This window comes from Tenrec ecaudatus, chromosome 8, assembly GCF_050624435.1.
Source record: "Tenrec ecaudatus isolate mTenEca1 chromosome 8, mTenEca1.hap1, whole genome shotgun sequence".
Taxonomy (NCBI): Eukaryota; Metazoa; Chordata; class Mammalia; order Afrosoricida; family Tenrecidae; genus Tenrec; species Tenrec ecaudatus.
Window position 1 is genome coordinate 50,819,026 of NC_134537.1, and position 20,575 is coordinate 50,839,600.

The following is a 20,575-nucleotide window of genomic DNA, read 5'->3' on the forward strand; positions in this document are numbered from 1 at the left end:
GGAAAGACAGGGAATCCAGGACAGATGGCCCCTTCACAGATGACCAGTGGTGAGAGTGGCGATACCTGGAGGGTGGAGGGAAGATGGAGTAGAAAGGGGGAACCAATTATAAGGATCTACATATACCCTCCTCCCTGGGGGATGGACAACAGAAAAGTGGGTGAAGGGAGACCTCGGATAATGTAATATATGACAAAATAGTAATAATTTATGAATTATGAGGGGTTCATGAGGGAGGGGTGTGGGGAAGGGAGGGGGGAAAATGAGGAGCTGATCTTAGGGCTCAAGTAGAAGGCAAATGTTTTGAGAATGATGATGGCAACAAATGTATAAATGTGCTTGACACAATGGATGTATGTATGGATTATGATAAGAGTTGTACGAGCCCCCAATAAAATAATTAAAACAAAACAAAAGAACACAAAAAACCTTCTGCCTGCAGCTCACGAGGTCTTTTCAGTGACTGTTCAGTTCTCTAGTACGTTCTCATACCTCTTCCTCATTTCCCAGGACCCAGTATCCTTTCTTGTCCGTCCTTGTATTTGTAGGTCCCTGTGCTTGTAGACCCACCTCTTTCTGTAACGTATGTCACACACTACGCATGGCTATTCCAGGCCAGGAGACTATCTCCTGAAAGTTGATGGTTGAAACCCACACAGTATAATCGTGAAGAAAAGCCCAGCTGATCTATATCCAGTAAGATGACTGTCAAGAGCCTATGGTGCAGTTTTAAGTATAGCACATGGGGTCCCCACGAATCAGAATTGACTTCTCAGTAACCAACAGCAACAACAAATGTCTTAATTTCTGAAAATAACAACAAATATTTTATTTCCTGAAGGGAAGCAACTGGATGAGTTTCCAAATTGCTCAAAGAGATACTCAATTTAGGATGTCCAGCCCACTCCATCTGCTTATTTATTTATTTTTTTCAGTCTCATCATCATGCTTCCAAGCAGCATTTACCACAGTGGCCTAATGTGATGCACTTGCCTTTTGTTTCTCTGGCCTGGGTCTTTCTAGATGGTATTTGATGCTGTTTTCAAACAGACCCCGCAGGACCTGTGCACGGCAGGTTTGTGGTAGTTTCACTAACTGGCTTGTTCTCTTGATGCTGTCAGTTGAATTCCTGACAGCTGAGGCAAAGGAGTAAAAAAAAAAGATACTAAATAAATAAACCTGCAAAGCTGTGTGACTGGATTTACGCAGCAAGAAACCAAAATCAACCTCAGGCTTATGTTGCAGGATCTCTAAAGCACGTATTAGGCATGGATCTCAATGATTTTAAAATTGAGGGACACTTTTATATTGTGTTTCAATCTGCAAAGTCAGTTAAGGGAGAAACTGCTCTAAAAAATGCTTCCAATGGAGTGGTGGAAAATGTTTCCACAGCATTGCTAATTTGCTTTTTGGATCTAGAAAGGGGGAGTGGTAAATTAAGGATAAAACTTTCTAATTAGCTCTCCCTCTCTCCCTCCCTCCCTCCCTCTCTCCCTCCCTCTTTCCCGCCCTCCCTCTCTCCCTCTCCCTACCTTTCCCTTCCTCTCCCTCACTCTCTCTCTCCCTCTCCCTCTCTTTCCTTCCCTTCCTCCCTTCCTCCCTCTCTCTCCCCCCCAAAAAAGAAAAACAAACAAACAAACAAACAAAAAAAACCTTTCTAATTAAAATGTAACTTAATAGATTTATTTAGCATGAAAGACTTAAAAATGATAGGATTTAGGGCAGGAGATGCAACAATCCAGTATAAGATGCTGTTCATCTACAGCCTGCAGAGCTCACACCTCCTGTCCTCAACATCCAGGACACAGAAAGCCACTCTGTGTAGAGGCTATGCGTTTCACACGTAGAGGACAACAGGACAAGGTCCTTGCTCTCAAGAAGGTGAGGCTCAAATACAGCGAGAAGACCGACAGCCTTGAGGTGTCCACACTCATGATCACGTGGCATCCACCAGACTGTACAGACAGTGCCAGCCATACACATTTGACTTCAGTAACAGATGAGCCAACCCTTTCTATACGCTGGTCGCTTGGAGCTCACCCAAGCAACCAGAGGACTACTCAAAAGCACACATCATGGGGACTGTGCTTCCCCTAGATAATATTTATCAAACTCCCAACCCCTATACCTATGGATAGAATCCTGTGTGGAAATAGGGGTTTCTTCATTGTGTTAAAGAGGACATAAACATGTTGGATGCATCCTAGACCTAATTACGTGTGAGTTCTCAAGAACAAACTAGACTTGGAGGCACGTCCACACTAGGGTGTGGTAGAATGAAGTGCCATGAGGTGGGGGTTGGGGGACTAGAGAGATCGTCTACAAGCCAAGGAGCCAAGGGCCATTTAGGGTAACCGACCAGGGAAGAATCAGCAGGCAGAGACCCTGATTTGGCCTGTTATCTCTCAAGTTAGTGAAACCCAAATGTCTGTTTCTGAAAGCTACCGCTTGTGGTGTGATGTTACAGGAGCACTACGTACATAAGACACCGGAAAAGAGGACTATGTGGGCTTTATATTTGACACACTTGATGAGCTTCTAAGATTCGATGCAGAGCTTATCAAGCTGCACTTGGTAAAGGGGCAGGCCTCATCCACTGCCAATGTGACCGCCGAGTGTGTCAAGTGTAAAGGGTGGTCACTTATAAATTGGGAGGCCTGGGTTTCTGAGGGGAATCAGATTCTCGTCTACCCTGTTGTCTCTCTTTCCTGGAAATTGTGAAATTATGGAGATTTAAGTATCTGCATTTGTTATTTTAAAGATGCTATTTGGTGACAAGAATGAAGAATGTTCTACCATCATTCAGAAGTAAAATTAAAAAGAAAAGTGATAAGCTGAGAGAAAAAGAGAACAAAATCAGGGGTTCAATTGCTGAATGTCAGACCTGGCCACCACCCTGTGGAGGCTTAGATGGTGCTTTGCAGCTGACTGCATTTCAATGAAGATTCCAGACAGGAATAGGCTTGGAAGAATGTCTTGGCAATTGGCTCATGAGAAACCAGCCAGTGAAAACCCATTGGTCGCAACACTTTGACCTCTCTGATTTTGGGGTTGCCATGAAAAGAGCCAATTTGATTGCAGCTAACAATAACAATCACAGATTTTACTGGACATCTTGACTATTTTGATTCACTTGCTGGCTAATGGACACACTATGCTAACTCATGTTTGCAATGAGGTACCTCCTCATAGAGAAAAGGCAGACAAAAGTATCGAGGACTCAATAAAAAGGAACTGCTGGAGCATACTGAGAGTGAGCAGGTGGACTGATGACCCCTGAACACTGTCAAGTCCCAAACTTGTACAAGGATTATGGGCATGGATGCTGCCCGCAGGACGCCTGGACTGTCCTTTTCCTCTGACCCTCAACAGATATCATGTTACTGGGTGGCTTCAGTGGTGGGCCACACAGCTTCTCCTTTACTCTTTGGTGCTCAGGACAAGAGACTGAGCAGGGGATGCAGCCAAGTGATCAGTAGACCCAGGAGGTGATCTAGGGCATGATATTTTCTGCCAGCAATGAAGCATTTCTCTCACTGTCTAGTAGTTCAACTATATAGTAGTTCAGCTGTGGGGGAAGAGGCCATTCTTAGTGATGTCTGTAGTGAGGGAGGCAGCGGTTAGGAAGCTCGATCATAGAACCCCTATATAAATGAATGTATTTTCTCAAAGGAAAATGGTACGCCTTACCATAGCCATTTTTGCTCCCAGAATTCTCTGGAAATGGCACTGTAGAATAAAATGATAAATCCTTTAAAAATTGATCTTAAACAAACAAACAAATAAACCTTAAGATTTGGAAACAAATACTTGAAAAATAATTATGTTGTGTATTAGCGCCAGTAAGACGATGTGCACATCCTTATCTCCCAATGGTGGAAAATGATGGAATGAAAATGGAACTAAATCTCAAATATTAGAATACTTCAGGCCCTCATCTCCTCTGATCTAAAAATTATCTTTATGAGAATCTTTCCAAGGCAAATCTCCAGCACAAACCTTCTTAGAATATTGAAAAGTAAGGATGTTACTTTGAGCACTAAGATATACCTGCCCCAACTCACGGTATTTCCTGTAGCATCATATGCATGTGAAAGGCAGACATTGAATAATGAAATCCAAAGAAGAATCCATGCATTTGAACTGTGGTGCTGGAGAAGAATCGTAAAACTGCCATGGGCTGCTAAAGGACAAACCCATCTGTCTGGGAAGGAGTCTGGCCGCAGTGCTCCTTAGAGGCAAGGATGGCGAGACTTTGTCTTATGTTCTTTGAGCATGTTGTCAGGAGAGACGAGTGCCTGGAGAAGGACATCATGCTTGGTGGAGGAGAGGGGCATGAAGGAGAGGAAGGCTCTCAGGGAGATGGGTGGATGCCATGCTGCAACAATGGGCTCAACAGGAACAATTGTGAGGACGGAGCAAGACAGAGCAGTGTTCTGTTCAGTTGTGACCGCTATGGGTCAGAATTCACAACACATCCAAAGGAAATTATGGGAAAAATGATAAAAATGTAACGGCAGAGATAGTTACGGCACATTCTTAAAATACAGAAATGCCCTAAAACCAAAACACAAAACAAGTAAAATGAAATGATTCCCAACAAAAAGAAAAGAGTGACATAAATTAAGGGACATCCTCAGAAGAAGGAGAGTTCCTCATGGGAATGAAGATGAACATTTTTAGTGATGTAGAAAAAGCCTCATTGTAATGTTGATTTTAAGAAAATGGAAATACAAAATTTCATATGTAATATTAATCTAATGAAAATAAAAATAGTCAAAATACATAAAAATCAATTAAAACTCTTTAGTACAGGTTACTGATCATTTGGCCAAAAGTCACATTTGCTAAGGTGAGCACAACTATAATTCTATAGATATCAAACATTGACTGTCCCATTTCCATTATTATTTTTCTTTCACCATTGCATTTTTATTCCTTATTTAAGATAAAAGGCATCTTCCTACCGTTAATTACAATTGATCTCATAGCTTATATTTTTTATCAGGTTTTCTCGCCAATAATGTACCCTGGGAGAATCAGGAAAGACAAATTTAAAAGTAAGCCTCATTTGTAGCCTTTCAGAATCTAAACAGTTCAAAAATAAAACAAAGTAAAGCAAAGCCATAGACTTTCTCCCTCTTCCTCTGGTTTGAACTGAGGGACAGAGAAGCCTGGGTTGTCTCAGTGCGTGCAGGGTTGAGCCTCCTTGAGTGTACACCCTCCATCCAGACCCCCATCGCAGCCATGGCTCTGTTTTACGGCACAGTCCTTTCAAAGATGGCAAAGAAGCAAGGTGAATGGTATATTAAACAAGGCAGATTTATTTCTGTGCTGCGAGGAGGATTCTGGTGTTAGACCAGCTCAAATAATTTCCTGTTCACGTCTCCCAAATCCTTCCCTGCCCCCTCTGCCCAGCCCCTCCTGCTTATGCAGAATCAATTCAGTTTCCTTTAAGAAGCTTCTTGGACAAACCGCTATTCCCCTTGTGGAAGTTCAGGTTATTAGTCATTCAAAGCATTGTGCATTTTATATTAACAATGTGACTAGCACTGTAGGAGCTTGGCTGCTGTAGTTGGAGATGAAGGGAGAATCAGTTATTTTAGAGTGGGAGAGAAATCTGGGATGGAATAGAAAGTGCTTCATTCCGAAGGGTGAACAAGGGGGATTCCAATGCTTTAAGACATAGGCCAATGACCGTTGCTTTGTAAACCAAGTACTTCACAAAGACCAGCTTGAGTTATGATTGCCATTACTCTGATTATTAAAATGGTTTGAGAGTTGGGGAAGGAGGTCTCCAACAGGGATGACAGAGGGCCTGCTAACACACATTTCCTCCATTACAATGTTTGCCAAGACTCCTTCATAGCAAGCACCATTCAAAGTGTGCTGCCTGAAAGCAAGACAGCCATAGGTCCCCACAGCCTCAGTTAAGCTAAAAAGACAGATTCAGGGGTCTAGGGATCCTCTCTCCTTTAAAGTAGTCCAGCTTCTTTGTTTCCCTCTACTTACCCACCCTTGTCTTAACTGCACCTCACAAAGAAGGGAGGAAGGGAAGCAGAAGAGGAGGGGAAAGAGGTATGCACATATGTGTCCCCCACTGTTGACCAACTATTGGTGGGATACTCTGTTCTAGACACAGTGTTGAGTGGGTGCTATGTAATTCATATCCAATCTGCCTACGAATGATCACAAGGATAAACCGTGATTTTTACTGCAGTGAAATACAAACTACAATTAAGACTCACCAGTCTAGGTTTGGCAGTCTATTAGGCCCTTCAGCAAGCCTGCCTGTCTCTTGCCCTCCCTGCCCTCAGCTCACAGTTCGTATCCCTGGTGTAGGGATGCCAGGAGACACAGTATTCCTGGGCTTTCTTGATGAATAAATGTAGCCATTATTATTCCACTCCGCTCCCGCCCGCTCCTGTCTGCCCACTCTCCCTGCCCCGGGCTCTCTGGAGAGCACAGACCGTTCATTGAGAAGCATAACAAGCCATCTGATTGGTAGAGGGGGATAACGAAGTGATTCGAGAGCATCACTGACTCATAATGCATTATTTATGAATAGAATTTCTTCCAAGATGTTCACTCGCTCTCCCCACTCTCTCTCCTCCCTGGAGTTTCAGGAAATGCATCCACTTGTATATGAAGCATATCTCTGGAGATGCCAGATAGAGCATTAGATAATAGTCCCAGCCTTGCAGAGCGGCTACTAAATGACAATGAATGGATCTTTTAAAATCTGTTGGGCTATAGAGCTGGAGCTCAATGCAGTCCTTTCCCCGCACAGGGAAGGGTCATTTTTTCAGTCAGAGGTATGTAAGGATTCGCAGAAGGCCTTACTATGGCCAGGACAGTTGTTTGTTTTTCTGAACAAGGAAACACGGGTTTCCAGAATGTTTCCCATTGTTTCTGGCATGTGTCCAGACCATTTTCCAGCTGAGATATTCAACCCTGCATTATCTGCCGGATGCGGGGTCTGCTGCACTGCAGACTGCAGGGCTGAGAACAATCAGGTACTTCAATGCTTTGCTCCTCAGCCCCTATCTTGCTCCTGTGGTTGTCTTTAATTGCCAGAGTCCATTTTTGACACACTGTGAGCCCATGTGTGCAGAGGAAATGGCTTATTACAATTTTAGACACTGTGACATTTGAGAAACTGTCTTCAGTGGTGCCTTTGGGTGGGTTCAAACTGGCAACCATCTGGCTAGCAGTTTAGTGCTTAAATGTTTGTGCCACCTCAGCAGAATCAATGGTCCATTTTGACTCATAGTGAACTTATAGGAAAGAGGTTCTTCACTCCAGGAACCCACCCTTGGTAAATGTTTATGGAAGCAGGCTGCTATAACTTACTCCTAAGCCACTCAAGCAGGCGTCCTCAAACTATGGCCCACGGGCCACATGCGGCCCGCCGAGGACATTTATCCAGCCCACTGGGTGTTTTTGCCCCATTTGGTTTTTTACTTCAAAAGAAGATATGTGCACTGTGCATAGGAATTTGTTCATAGTTTCTTTTTAAACTATAGTCCGGTCCTCCAACGGGTCTGAGGGACAGTGAACTGGCCCCCTGTTTAAAAAGTTTGAGGACCTCTGTGGTTCGATTAGCTGGCTCGCATTTCACCAGTGTTACCAGGGCTTCTTTGCGTCATCCTGGGACCTTACCGAAGAGACGAAGAAGGCAGGCAAGCATGACGTGGCTTCCTTAAGAAATTCCAAATGACCAGACCATTCTTACTGGAGAAATAGACACCTGAGGAGCCCTAACATAGCTCTGGGTGCATTCCCAAGATGGTTGCCTCTCCTATGGCCAGGACTGTACACCAAACAGGGCAATCCTAATCTTCTGAAAAACGATGACCTATCTATTTCTAAGGAGGTTAGTTATGTAATCTGCCAGGACCGTACATTTCACAATTCTATGGTATGAATAGCAGTCCAACAAACAGTCATCATGCTCAGTCACGTGTTTTCACTTTTCTACCACTTCAAGGTGTGAAAAGTGAAGAATGACTAGATCCCGGGAGATCTGACCAAGAGGATTCTGAGAGAGCCACTTGTCCAGCTCTTTGGAGAGTTGGCAAAATGCATCACAATGATATGCAGAGCTGCTGGGGTGCAGTGAACGAACGAAAGGCTGTGAGTTGAAATACTTGAGTTCAAAACGAGTGGTATATATTTTGATGACTTAACATTCCCTCAGTCAAAATTAAATCTGTAAAACATTGTTTTTCTATAGAGACCCTTTTACTGAGCCTTAAATAGAACAATAACAAATTAAATATTTTAAATAGGAAAAATGGGACTGAATAGATTTGCAGGTAACTTCTGACACGAAAGTTCTTTGAGGAAAGGTTTATGTTGTGACATGTTTCTTTTTGTTTCAAAAATTCATATATATTCTTTGTTTTGCTTGTTGGTTGCTTGCTAAGAAGACATTCCTCATTACCTAAATAAAACAAAATGCCCCCATTCAATCATATTTTTATCTTTCCCCCAAATAGCCCTGTTCCTTTGTACAGAGATTCTCAAACTCAAGATACATCTGTTTTCTGGTCATGAAGGGGAAATGTCTTGGCTTGATAGGTGCTTCCCTCTCCCCTTACATCCAGAGGCAGTTCCTTGTAGATGCGGTCTCACATCCGGAAGTCAGACTGTCTGGAGGTTGTAGATGCGGTCTCACAGCCGGAATTCAGACTGTCTGGAGGTTGTAGCTGCGGTCTTACAACCGGAAGTCAGACTGTCTGGAGGTTGTAGATGCGGTCTCACAACCGGAAATCAGACTGTCTGGAGGGCTCACTAGGATACACATTGCTTGGTCTTACCACAAGGGCTTCTGTCTCAGTAGGTGTGGGGAAGGGATCAAAAACTTTCATTTCTACCATGTTCTCAGATGATGTTGAAATTCCTGATTAAGAGACCACATTTTGAGCACTATTGTCTTAGGGCAAGCTGACTGAACCTCTCAGTTCCAGAGACGGGCTTCAGAGTTATAAAAACTATACAAGTCATACTTGCTTCTTAGTGGTCTTTCTGTGAATAGTCCCATGTTTGACCTCTGGAGATTTTAAAGGGTATTTTTTGTAGTTGTTGTTGCATCTTGGAAAGTTAGGATCTATTTCCTCTAATCTTCCCCGGAGGTGGCCCAGTGACATAATGGTTACGCATTAGGCTCAAGGTCAGTAGTTGGAACACACCAGCTGTTCCTCTTCTCAGAAGAACGACTGTCTCGGAAACCACATGGCACTTCTAATCTGCCCTTTAGGATCACTGTGAATCAGAATCGACTCAGTGTCAGTGAGGCTTTGAGAATATTTTTTTGAGTGTGATTTATTTTATAAAATTTATTTTATTTGTTTTTGGTTGTACTCATTATTAGTGTAATTGTTGTTTTTTTTAACTGTGCCAAAACAAACGCAACAAAACTTTCTCCAGTTCAGCACCCTCTACATGTATGCTTCAGTGCCATTCAGTGTATGCGACCATTATTGATATTCCTCCCAAATTCTCACCACCATTATTGTAAACTCAATGCCCCCTAAGCAAATCTTTGTTCTTCCTTCACCCATGGTAGCCATTGGTCAATTTTGGATTCCTTTTTATTTTAAGTAGTTTTCTTGATATAAAAATACACGTGCCTTGTTAAGACACTTTTAAGAAGAGTTGTGTACCTATTATCACAATCAATTCTAGTGCACTCATTGTGATAAGAGTTGTATGAGTCCCCAATAAAATGATTTTTTTAAAAGAAAGAAAAACAGTTTCAGTCATTCCCCTGGGGTGTAAGGCAATTGCACTCATGAGAGCAATAATTGACCTGATGTCATAGAGTTTAAGGTACTGGTGATATGAGGAGTTTATATAGTCCAGCTGTGAGCTGTGCACCTTGTGATGTTGCTTTGTACAGATTGATGTCTTAACTGGTTGAACTCTTTTTGCATTGAGCATGGGTCTTGGTGCTAGGGGACATTTTCCTGTAACATTTCTTACAAGGGCAGATTCTTGCCTATCAGATTAATACCTGACATTTTAATGAAAAAGGAGCACGGAGTACTAAATATATGGTGGAATTAGGTGCCCTTTCCTTAGATGCCCACTAAACTAGCAGTCTAATGACCAACTACTCTTTCCACAGTCTTGGGGTGGCCACCTTTAATTTCCTCTTGCTTCAGGGAGTTTGGGTCCTAAGTCCATGGGATACTAATAGTTTTGAGGTAGGCCAAGTTCATTCCTTCTGAGTTTCCACATTGAGTCTTCCTGGTGTGGCCCTGGGGGTATGCCAGCAAACATTTATTTTTCATGAGCCCTGGTGGCACAGTGAGTTACGTACAGGCTGGGCTGTAAACTGTAGGGCTCATTGCTTGAAATCATGAACCTTTCTTCTCCCACAAATATTTACACTCTCAGAGCCCACAGGGGGAAGTTCTACTCTGTCTTAGGGTCATTATCAACTTGATGGCAGAGATTTGAGTCTTTCTTCCTATGTATTATTATTATTATTATTATTATTTTGGTAGGCAGAGTGGGCAACTTTTCCATGATAAAACAAGAATACAAAGGAATGAAGAGAATTTCAAGAGTATTCACTCTGGCACACACCTCTGACGTTTTCAGGTTAGGAAAGACACTAATTTGATATTGTTAAACCATGATGATTTGGATTCTCTATTCCTTGCAGCTGAAAACATCCTAAATTACAGATAAACAACATTAAATTTACCTGAAACCGAGGTAGCAATAGAGCTAAGCCAGTACTCCCTTCCCCTATACCTGCTATTAATTTTAGAAGTTTGGTGTCTCAATCATACTTTTAGAATCTAATATGTAGGAAATTACTTTCTCTTAGGACAGACGTTAGTCAGCAAGAGAGGTCAGAAAAGAGAGGAGATTTAAACACTTACCCACGTCAATATTCAAAGGATTATCTTGATTATTCCTCAATATCCTCAAAATCAGAATATAAATAATGATAACAGCAGTAAAACAAGCATCCTGTATGTCAATCTAAGGAACTAGATAAGGATGCAGCTAATAATGCAGTTTTTCTTAAAACCATTAGCTAGGATTACAGATACTAGGTATTGTATGAATTAGCCATCTGGATTAATTTAAGTAGATGTTGTTGTAGTAGTTACATAACCTGTTGTCAATTTGAGACTTAAGAGTGAACAGGTGGAGTTTAGCCTGTCAATCAGGTCACAGCTTGATGACCTCATTTGGAGGTGCTAAGGAGATAAATAGTTTGCTGGGGGCGGGACACACTCACTCCCTGTGAGACATCACTGTGCAAGCGTGGTGGAGCCACACTGATGCAGCCAGAGTCCTGGGAGCTGGAGGAGCCACAAGGAGACCCTTACTAGTGCTGTGATGCTTCTACCACCTCTGAATCCACAAGACTTTTCACCCACTGACCTGTGATTTTCCTGCATTCGGCATTATTGCTTGGCTGTGTGAGTCTAAAGAGGAATTTATGCACTAGTATTGGGCATACGGGCTGATATTGAATTTATGGACTTGATCTGGACTGGACTGGTATGTTTTCTCAATATTCAATTTCTCGTGCATATAAAACTTTTTCTTATGCACATATGAGTGTTGATGAATTTGTTTCTCTAGTTTACCTAGACTGACACAGATGTGAAAAGGTGATTCTCCTACATCTAGTCTCCCTTCCATCCTCTCATCATTATATCTGGAATAAGTGGAGCGCTCAAAGCCCAAAACCAAACTAAGTGCCATTGAGTCAGTTCTGACACACGGAACTCCCTGTGTGTCAGTAAAAGTGTACTCCATGGGGTTTCAGTGGCCTTAAAGTATACATTACAGCTACCTAACAGCTGACCGAGTCAGCAAGAATCATGTCTTCAGCACACCTGCTGATTCCGTACATACAAGATGGGAGAAATAGCTCCAGGTTACAGACCCCACAATTGGCGGCACATTTTCTTGTTTGTAATTGCACACCTTGGTCAGATCCCTTTGACACCATGCCTTTGAATTTTTCATTGCCACATCAAAATTCGATCTCTTGGTATATCAAGACTGAAAAAGTCACTGCCATGTAATTAAAATAATCCCATCCAATCCCAGATAGTAGTACTGAGAGCTGAACTGCGATTGTTTTAGTAAGTGTAATCTAGACAATAACTGTAGTAATCTCTTGTATTTTTACTGAGGTTTCTGAGCCCCATCTATGTACTCATAGGCAAACTATCAAAGATTATAATGGATAATGTTAAATTTAGCCAAAATAGTTGATGCACACTGGAGATATTGATTAGTACACCGATTGCTTTTATACTCTATCTGAAAATACTTGTTCTACATATTTAAATATGGGATTATATAAAAATGTATTCAATTTTAGAAAACATTAAAATATGTCCTCAAATAAATTTCATAGTTTCAACTCTCCTTTGACAGTCACAATGAATTCTATAACAGATTATAAAATGGGCAATGCAGAGATCTGCCTGCCTGGGCAGACATACTGTGGACATGCAACATACAAATTGTTTTCTCAGGGTAATTCCCAAGATTTTTTCCTCTCTTTCAAATAGAGGATTTATTGTCATGATAAAGGTTAACTGTCAATACCATCCAAAAAGACTATGCCTGAATGTTGTGAATGTACACACAATTAGTATGAAAGCTTCAGAGTAATAATGAGCCTGGGAAATACATTGGCTTTGGTTCTCTACTTCACTCAAATAAATTCTGGGATTCCAAATTTTTTGCTCCATGTGCGACTATGCCATGCTATCAAATTAATGTTAAAATATGTATGCGCTAACTTCTGATTTATGCTATCAGTGACAAATAGTAAAAAGGACAGACACGCCATAAAATTTATGGATGGAGTGATGGCATGCACAATGATGCCTCATAAAGAAGAAAGGATGGGGGAGCTATTTATTCTGGTGGACCCGTGAAGTAAAATACAGATAGACTGGCTTGCTAGCTGCGTGCCCAGAATCTTTCATAAACATCCCACAGTGCACCCTGTTGTACAGGAGCCATACATTAATTAGAGCATGCAGCAGACACGGCAATGTGTTACACGCACCCAAGTGCATCTTCATTTTTCACATGCAGGGTCTCACTAATTAAAATCAGCTTTGCAATTAAATGCGGAAAATTGTGTTAAACTTTCAAGCATGGTTACAAAAAATGTAATTATTTTTAGGGTATTTTTAATGCAAATGAAATTTCCATCAAAGTGAAAGTGGTTAAGGAAGGTGTTGGGATTTCTATTTCTCTCTCTCTATTGCTGCTGCTGCTGATTTTTTTTTTTTTTTGGATTATAGATGCTCCTCTCAATTGCACGTTGCAATGCTCCGCTATCTCTCTGCCAGTACCTGGCTCGGCTCCAGAGCTTTTAGTGAGTGCTATCTGTCAAGGCATGAATAATACAGCCCCTAGGCTGTTGGCAGAATCCAAATGAGGCATACATCAGGAAGCAAGCACTCGACTTTAGCTCCAGAACATGCTCCAGTGAAGACAGGCAATTATTCACCCGAGGATGCCGCCGTGGCAATCACACTGGTAGGTGAAAAGGTATAAGAATTGAAAAAAAATCTGAATAAGAAATATGGCACAAGAAGCCAGAGAAAACTTAATAATGCCCTAATAAAGAGACAATACTCCCATTTGAAGTTTTTAATTTTAAAATTTCAAGATCAAATGATTTTACTCAGTATTTTCTAAATTTGGAAATATTTAAATATGACACCAAACACTGTGTCTAACTTTTGAGCGTTGTCAACACCCAAAGACAAAAGCGAGATTATGGGTCAATATCTCCTCAGCACCGTCTGCTTGTGAACAAATAGTGACAAGTATTGTTGAGGAAGGGCAACACAAGTAAAGTCCATTATATTTCAGACACAAGTTCAGAAAATTCACAAAAGGGACAGAGGAAAGCAAAAAACCAACAGATATGTAAAGAATGAATCTATTATTACGGGTGCTTTCCCTGTACATGGAAATTTACCCCAAAATCACTATTTAGAAATAAGTAAGTGAATTCACTGTATTTCAATGGTCTGGCATGTGTATAACTAATACAAGTAAGGTTAAGATCTCCATTTAAGTATATTACTTAATGTTGATCTGTAATTGACTGTATTACATTTTGATGATTCTTATTTCTGATTTTAATTGGGGGAATAAAAATGTTAAAACAAAGACTGACCACTATTTGATTAAAATTAGTTTCTATGTGTATACTCATTTCTAAGCATCAAGTCGTGTCTTATCTTTAGCACAAAAAATACATCATATCAACATAAGGAAGAAAAAATATGCTGTGAATATATGCCAATATAATTTTGAAATTTAGTCAACTGTTCAAAAATAGATTTTTGAAAAAATGCCTTGAATCTAGGCTTTGTAGCTACTCTCTTACCTGTTTATGTAACATTCTGGATTAATAACAGCTCCTTACCAGGCATGGAGTCTTGGTAGTGTAGTGGCTATGAGGTGGGCAGCTAACCACAGATCTTCAGTTCGAAACCACCAGTGGCTCTATGGGAGAAAGACTGGGCTTTCTACTCCCACCATGAGTTAGAGTTTCAGAAACATATGGGGGCAGTTCAGCATTGTGCTGTACCCTGTAAGAACTCCAGGGAAGAGAGGGTTTGGCTGAATCAGCCACCTGAGTTACAGTGAGGGGTATGTGCGGTTCCTTTCTCAACAAGACCCGATCTTTCTAGAAAGACGTCAATTTTAGGTTAGGACGTTGCCAACAGAAAACAAAGATCCTAAGTCCCTCCATATGGCCCAGGTACTCTTTTCAATAATCAAGAGTCCACCCACCCTTGGTCAGTAGCCTTTGGGTCTGCCTCAGCACCAGCAAACAGGCCTAAGTTTTAGGACTTTCTGAGTTGTGTATACTGTGCTCACACTTGGTCACGCGGTTTTCTTTGGTTCTTCTAACTAGACACCACACTTGGAGCCCCCTCCTTCCAACAAGTTCTCAGGGGAAAGGTGGGGGGGGGGATCAGGAGGACCACCATGGCAGTACCTTCCTAAATCTCAAGTTAGGTGGCTTCCAAGAATTCCACTGTTCCCCAGCACCCATACCCCGAGGCCCATCTGCAGGAACATGGAGCTTTCCTTTCGTCCATGGGCACTTCAAGTGCTTCTAAGTCACATGTCGGCTGGTACACCAGGGAAGGAAGTCATTGAGAGAATGGAGGCTTGAGATAAAGATGGTTCAGGAAGTTCACTTCTTCTAAACGTGGAGATCTAAAAACTAAACTTTGGGGAATTCACTGTGATTGGTATTTTGAGAAATTATCTATAGAGGAAAACTATGATCGAGGCACATTTCTGAAAACCATAAATATCTCTAGCTATCTCTAAGCAAATCTAAAGAGTCTGTATGCCCTAAATTATAAGATATATTGAGGCAAACACTCAGCAATATAAAAATCAAAGTCAAAACTAAGAGATCAGATCTATTATATTTAGAAATGTCATAGTTAATATTTTTGCTTTATAGTATGAGAATAATCTCTAAACTTCTAGCCCTGGTTGTAGTTTGAAACCACCAGCTACTCCTTGGGCAAAAGATGTGGCTTTCTACTCCTTTCTGAGTAGTATTGATTTGGTGACAGTGAGTTTTTCTATGTCATAGTTGTATGTCATTAATGAAAAGCTTCAATTGAGGGGAACAAATGTAAATTCATGTGCCAGAATATTATTGATATGACTAAATATTTTAAAAGATAGTAATTCATAAGAGTCCTGACCATGATCAACTATATTAGGGCATAAAAATGTTGACTGAACTTGGGTCCCTGCTGTGGGAAGTATGGGTATAGGTATTCAAATGTATTTATCTACAGTGCAAGAAAGTTTGTTTTCCCTGAGACATTGATATAATCCTTTTATCAGATAATTAGATGTATATAATTATTTATTTTCTTTTTCTGCCTTGATTGCCCAAAGACTCCAAACTAAATTTATTATTATGTTAAACAAAATAAATATTATTATGTTAGGATACAGCTTGAATTTCTTAAACAATTCTCTCTTTACCCCTTGTTATTCCTAGTTTACCTTTTTTCAAGTTAAGTTTTAACTGACCACTTGCTATCAACTACTTGAAATTGTTTATGATTTGTAACTATCATAACCTATTATAACAAGTCCAATGCTTATGAAGAAATGACCACTTTTCAAAACATATTTTGAATTAAAATAGAAACTAAAATGAAATAAGTGACACCCTTTATGCCCCTCCTTCCAAATGTAAACAGATCTTAAACTGTCAATTCTTTTCTGCAATTGTTCTTTTCTTTCACAGGTATTGCCCAGTGATCGATTCTTCTCTATGATTCCTGATTTCTTACAATCCTACAACCCTGGCTCTAGCTTGCTGGATGAAATCCAAAACAATCAGTGCCAGCAAATATGATGGAGAGCCACACAACCCCACTGAAGATGCACACACACACACAGAGGGTTTCCTTGTGTGTATGCACTACAACACAAGTAAATAGTATATTTTAAATTTGTTCTTAGACTTTTCCCCTATGTTACAAAGAGATTAAATGGTAGAGATCACTGGGGATTTTATATCACTGGGGATTCATTTAAAAAAATTCTGGTGTTTTTTAACATTATTGAGGTAAAAATCTGTCTCAAACAGGTATTTCCATACACAAATGATGTGTTTTTACTTGTTTCTGAGCTTGTTATATGTGAATAGAGCGAAATTGTGATCTCAAGTAGAATACCTTCATTTAAAAATATGTTGTTAAAATATTTTGAAAAGCAAATAACTTCATTGAAACCAAAGCTAAGACTGACATGTTTCTGTCTGCTTTTGAAGACAGAAGGTTCTATCTCCATAAAAACTTAACAGTAAAGATAATGTAGAACTGTGTTTGTGCATATGAATAGATGTCAGGAGGAGAACACTTTTGGACTCCTGATAAGTCTTTTAAAAATCAGGGGGGAAAGGCTGATAAAATTGAAGGCTTACAAATTTTAAGCCTTGGTAATCATAAAATATTAATTTGTAAGTGAATTTATCTATCATGATGAGCATACTTTTAATTTAAGATATTAAAATGGCATTGAGTTAAAATTGGCAAAATATAGACCTCAAATTATAAAACTTAAAAATCCTTCCTTGATCCTACAATGAGATTTCTCTGATGAAACGGTCTATACAATTGATGAAATGGTCTATATAGATTTAGAATGGTCATTCGTCATATACACTGAAGCCCTCACTTGCCCAGTTTCAGCTGGAGGAACCTAGAGTCCAGAAAGGTGAGCTGACTTCTCCAAAGTCACTCTGGAAGCTGGGTGTCATCTCTGAGAAATAGTTCTTTTCTTGGTTTATGCCACATGATAGTTCTTAATGAGCCACTTATATTAAAATAATATTCATTATAATAACTATATATAATATGATATGGTGAAAATAATGGATTATTTTTAAACGTTAAAAAAACGGTTGAACAGGTTTTGCGCTTGCATGTCTCTGTGAATCCTCTTTACAAGTTTACCCAATTATTTCCTTTAACATGAAGAAGACAAGGGTCCTATTTTTACCCATAAGTTAAATGCATCATTTAAAAAATAATAAACCACATCTAAACGTTGAGAATCAGGCTATTTCTAGCGTTTTACCTCAGAAGGACATGATGACTGGTCATAGTCTACTCCTATTGAAGACCCACTTGATCTACCTTTGGGAACAGTTAGTTTGTGTTGTTTTAGGAACAATTATTTGAAGCAGGAAACGATCTTTCACATACAATATACTTATGCATACATATCTCATAGGGAAACAATGATATTTATCTTTTATTTTTAATACATATCAGTGGAATTAACTTGATTAGTGCAATGATGTCTGAAGTGATTATTTAGAATAGAAATGCCCTAATTTTTGCAGCCAAATTGTCGTTCTGAACTTATCCTGACTTGGTATTCAATTAACACTGCTCAGTCAAATTAAATATTTTCTTTTAGTAGCACTATGATAAAATTTAACATGTGACTTCTCAAAAGATGAGTAGAGGAAATTAGATTTTACTCATGATTTACTAAACTTTTTCACTGAAAATATAAACCTTACACCTTTTAAACTTTTAAAGTTTTACATAGTGACTATTTCTTAAAATAACATAAACTTTGGAAAGAAATGACAGATATTTGTGACATAGTTCAATAATTTACTATTTTATAATTATATAACAAATATAAGAACATAATTTTAATAATTTATGTTATTACACTTCCTTAAAAATAATAAGTGACCCTTTACTCCATATATATGTATATATACATAGATATATATCAGGGAAAGTCTGATAATCATTTCATGATGAAAAGCTCATTAAAAATGATCTGACTTCTCAAAAGCTAGCATGGGGACTCTAGGAGCAATTTATAAGTTTTCCCTTGATTTTACTGAGGGACAATGAAAATAATTGCTTGATTTCACCCGTAAATTAGTATTCAACTGAAAAGGAACGAACAAGTAAGGCGGTGAGAGAAGGTCATTCTGCAGGGCTGCAGTCACACCTGCTTTGGAATCTGAGTTTTGATTACATGTGTCTGCTTATTGGCGGCTTGTTACAGGCAAATGCTTTTAGTCTTAACAATCTACTTTGTGAAAAATAATCTATCACAGCCTATGGATATTTCTAACTCACCATAACCAAAATCTTCCCGTTAAAAGGTAAATTGCATTCACATTAAAAAGAATACTGATAAATAAAAGGAGGGGGATGGAACCCTTAAAAGATTGATCTATAAATGAATTTGAATCATAGTACCTAAGACATAATTTTTCTATCATGTGTTTTTAGCAATAATTACCCAACCACATTATTTTCTAGATGTTCTTTATGCTCATCGCTGTTAAAGACTGTAAATCACAGGCTTTATGAGGATAATATAATCATTTAAGTGGCAGAGTCTCATTAGCGTGAGGTGTCTTAGACTTTCACCTCAAGAAGTAACCTTATTCTGTAGCTGCCTCCGCGCCAGGCGAAGACTTTGCTTTCCACGCTGACCTCCGATAAATTATAGAAGCCGTGCCAGTACAGAAAGGTCAATAAGGCCACATTTTAATCTACCATCCATAATTGACCATCTTGCAGCTACTAGAATGTGAAAATTGCCAAGTAGCAGTAAGCCTTCTCAATAAAATAGTGTGTGTGTGTGTGTGTGTGTGTGTGTTGCGGTGGGCGGGGGCTGGGTATGTGAGTTTAAGGCGAGTCATAAATTCCGCCCATGGAATGGTGTGAATGTCTCACGTGAAAATCCTTACAAGACACAAAGATTGCATGCATGGCAGAGAAGAAAAGGAGTGTATCTCATCCATCGTTTCCCAAGAATACCTAGCCACTCCTTTTCAACATTGGGTTGGAGTCTCTAAATAAGGGCACTTTAGACAATGTGATTATCACGTACTTCCAGTCACAACGTGAAAAAACTTTATCCATTACCTTCTGTGTCTTGCATATTTGCCGCTAACGTGCCCGCTGCCGTCACAGCCAGGAGTGGGGCAGCTGCAAGAGGAAAGAATTAATTACACAGGTGTCGGTGTGCTGCAGACAGATCAGGCTGAGAGCTTCAGTGGGTTTGCGAGAGAAGGAGGGCAACAAAGACCGAAGAGAGGAATCAGATAACAGAGGAGGGGAAAATGAAGGGATGCTTTTTATTAGCAAGTCTCAGGGGAATTAATTTCATCAGTGCAGCCGGGCATGAGCAAACCGCCAATGAACTTGAAAGTGCATTATACCCATTAAAAGGCACGGATTTTCTAAATTGCTAATGGGGATACATTTTACCCCCAGAGCACTAACCTGAACAGCTCTTGTATGGCTGGTTCCACGGGAGCTGCAGAGAGATGGAAAATAGATAAAAATTTATCATCTATTACAAAGACTCCTCTTCCACCGAAAATTACCAAGAAGGTTGTGTAAAAAGCAGGGGTCAGAATGAATCGGGCAAAGAGATTCCGTGGGATGAAGGTCACCCTGAGCTGGGCCTCCAGTGATTTAGTGAAGCAGCAAACGTACCTCGAACACCTTTGGAGCGTGTGCGATGGCGCTTCTCCTCGGGATCCACCTCCATCTGGGAACAGATTAGCAGGCAGTCAATGCTCTTATCCTGCATGCAGGGACTATCAATGCATGGGGCGGTGCACTTGCCCTGCCAGTTTACGGACATAATTTTAATCCTGTTTCCCTCTGTAAAGGGAAGCCCTTTACAAGGGCGGGGGCGGGGAAGACAAGGGTCAGACTCTCTAAATGTATTATGAAAAACAACAATTAAAAAAAAGAGCAAGCCTTGATCTTGTAAGGAACATTTAATCTGCAGGTCCCGTGTACTCTGCTACAGGACAGAATTTGACAAACCTTGAGGTGCAATATATTTATTCTCTTTAAAAGGACTTAATTATAATGCCACGGTGGTGATTCTCAGTTGCAGTTTGTACCAAGAATATAAATTTATAAAACAGACAAACAAACAAATCCCAGGTTCTGGAAAGATCTAACGGGATTAAGTATTTAAGAGGGAAAAAGGTAGATCCAGGGAAACC

General features: G+C 40.0%; 1 protein-coding gene across 5 annotated transcripts in view; it reads right to left on the bottom strand.

The window, feature by feature from the left end:
- Positions 1-20,106, bottom strand: part of MYT1L (myelin transcription factor 1 like) — a 286,534-nt gene extending 266,428 nt beyond the window's left edge. For all 5 annotated transcript variants that reach the window (XM_075555669.1, XM_075555668.1, XM_075555667.1 and 2 more), the window contains exons 1-3: positions 20,052-20,106; positions 19,836-19,869; positions 19,476-19,538 (exon numbers count right to left, since the gene is read on the bottom strand). In XM_075555669.1, the coding sequence (XP_075411784.1) occupies positions 19,476-19,538; positions 19,836-19,869; positions 20,052-20,106 (152 nt within the window). The remainder of the gene's footprint in view (positions 1-19,475; positions 19,539-19,835; positions 19,870-20,051) is intronic.
- Between the last annotated feature and the right edge of the window lie 469 nt (positions 20,107-20,575).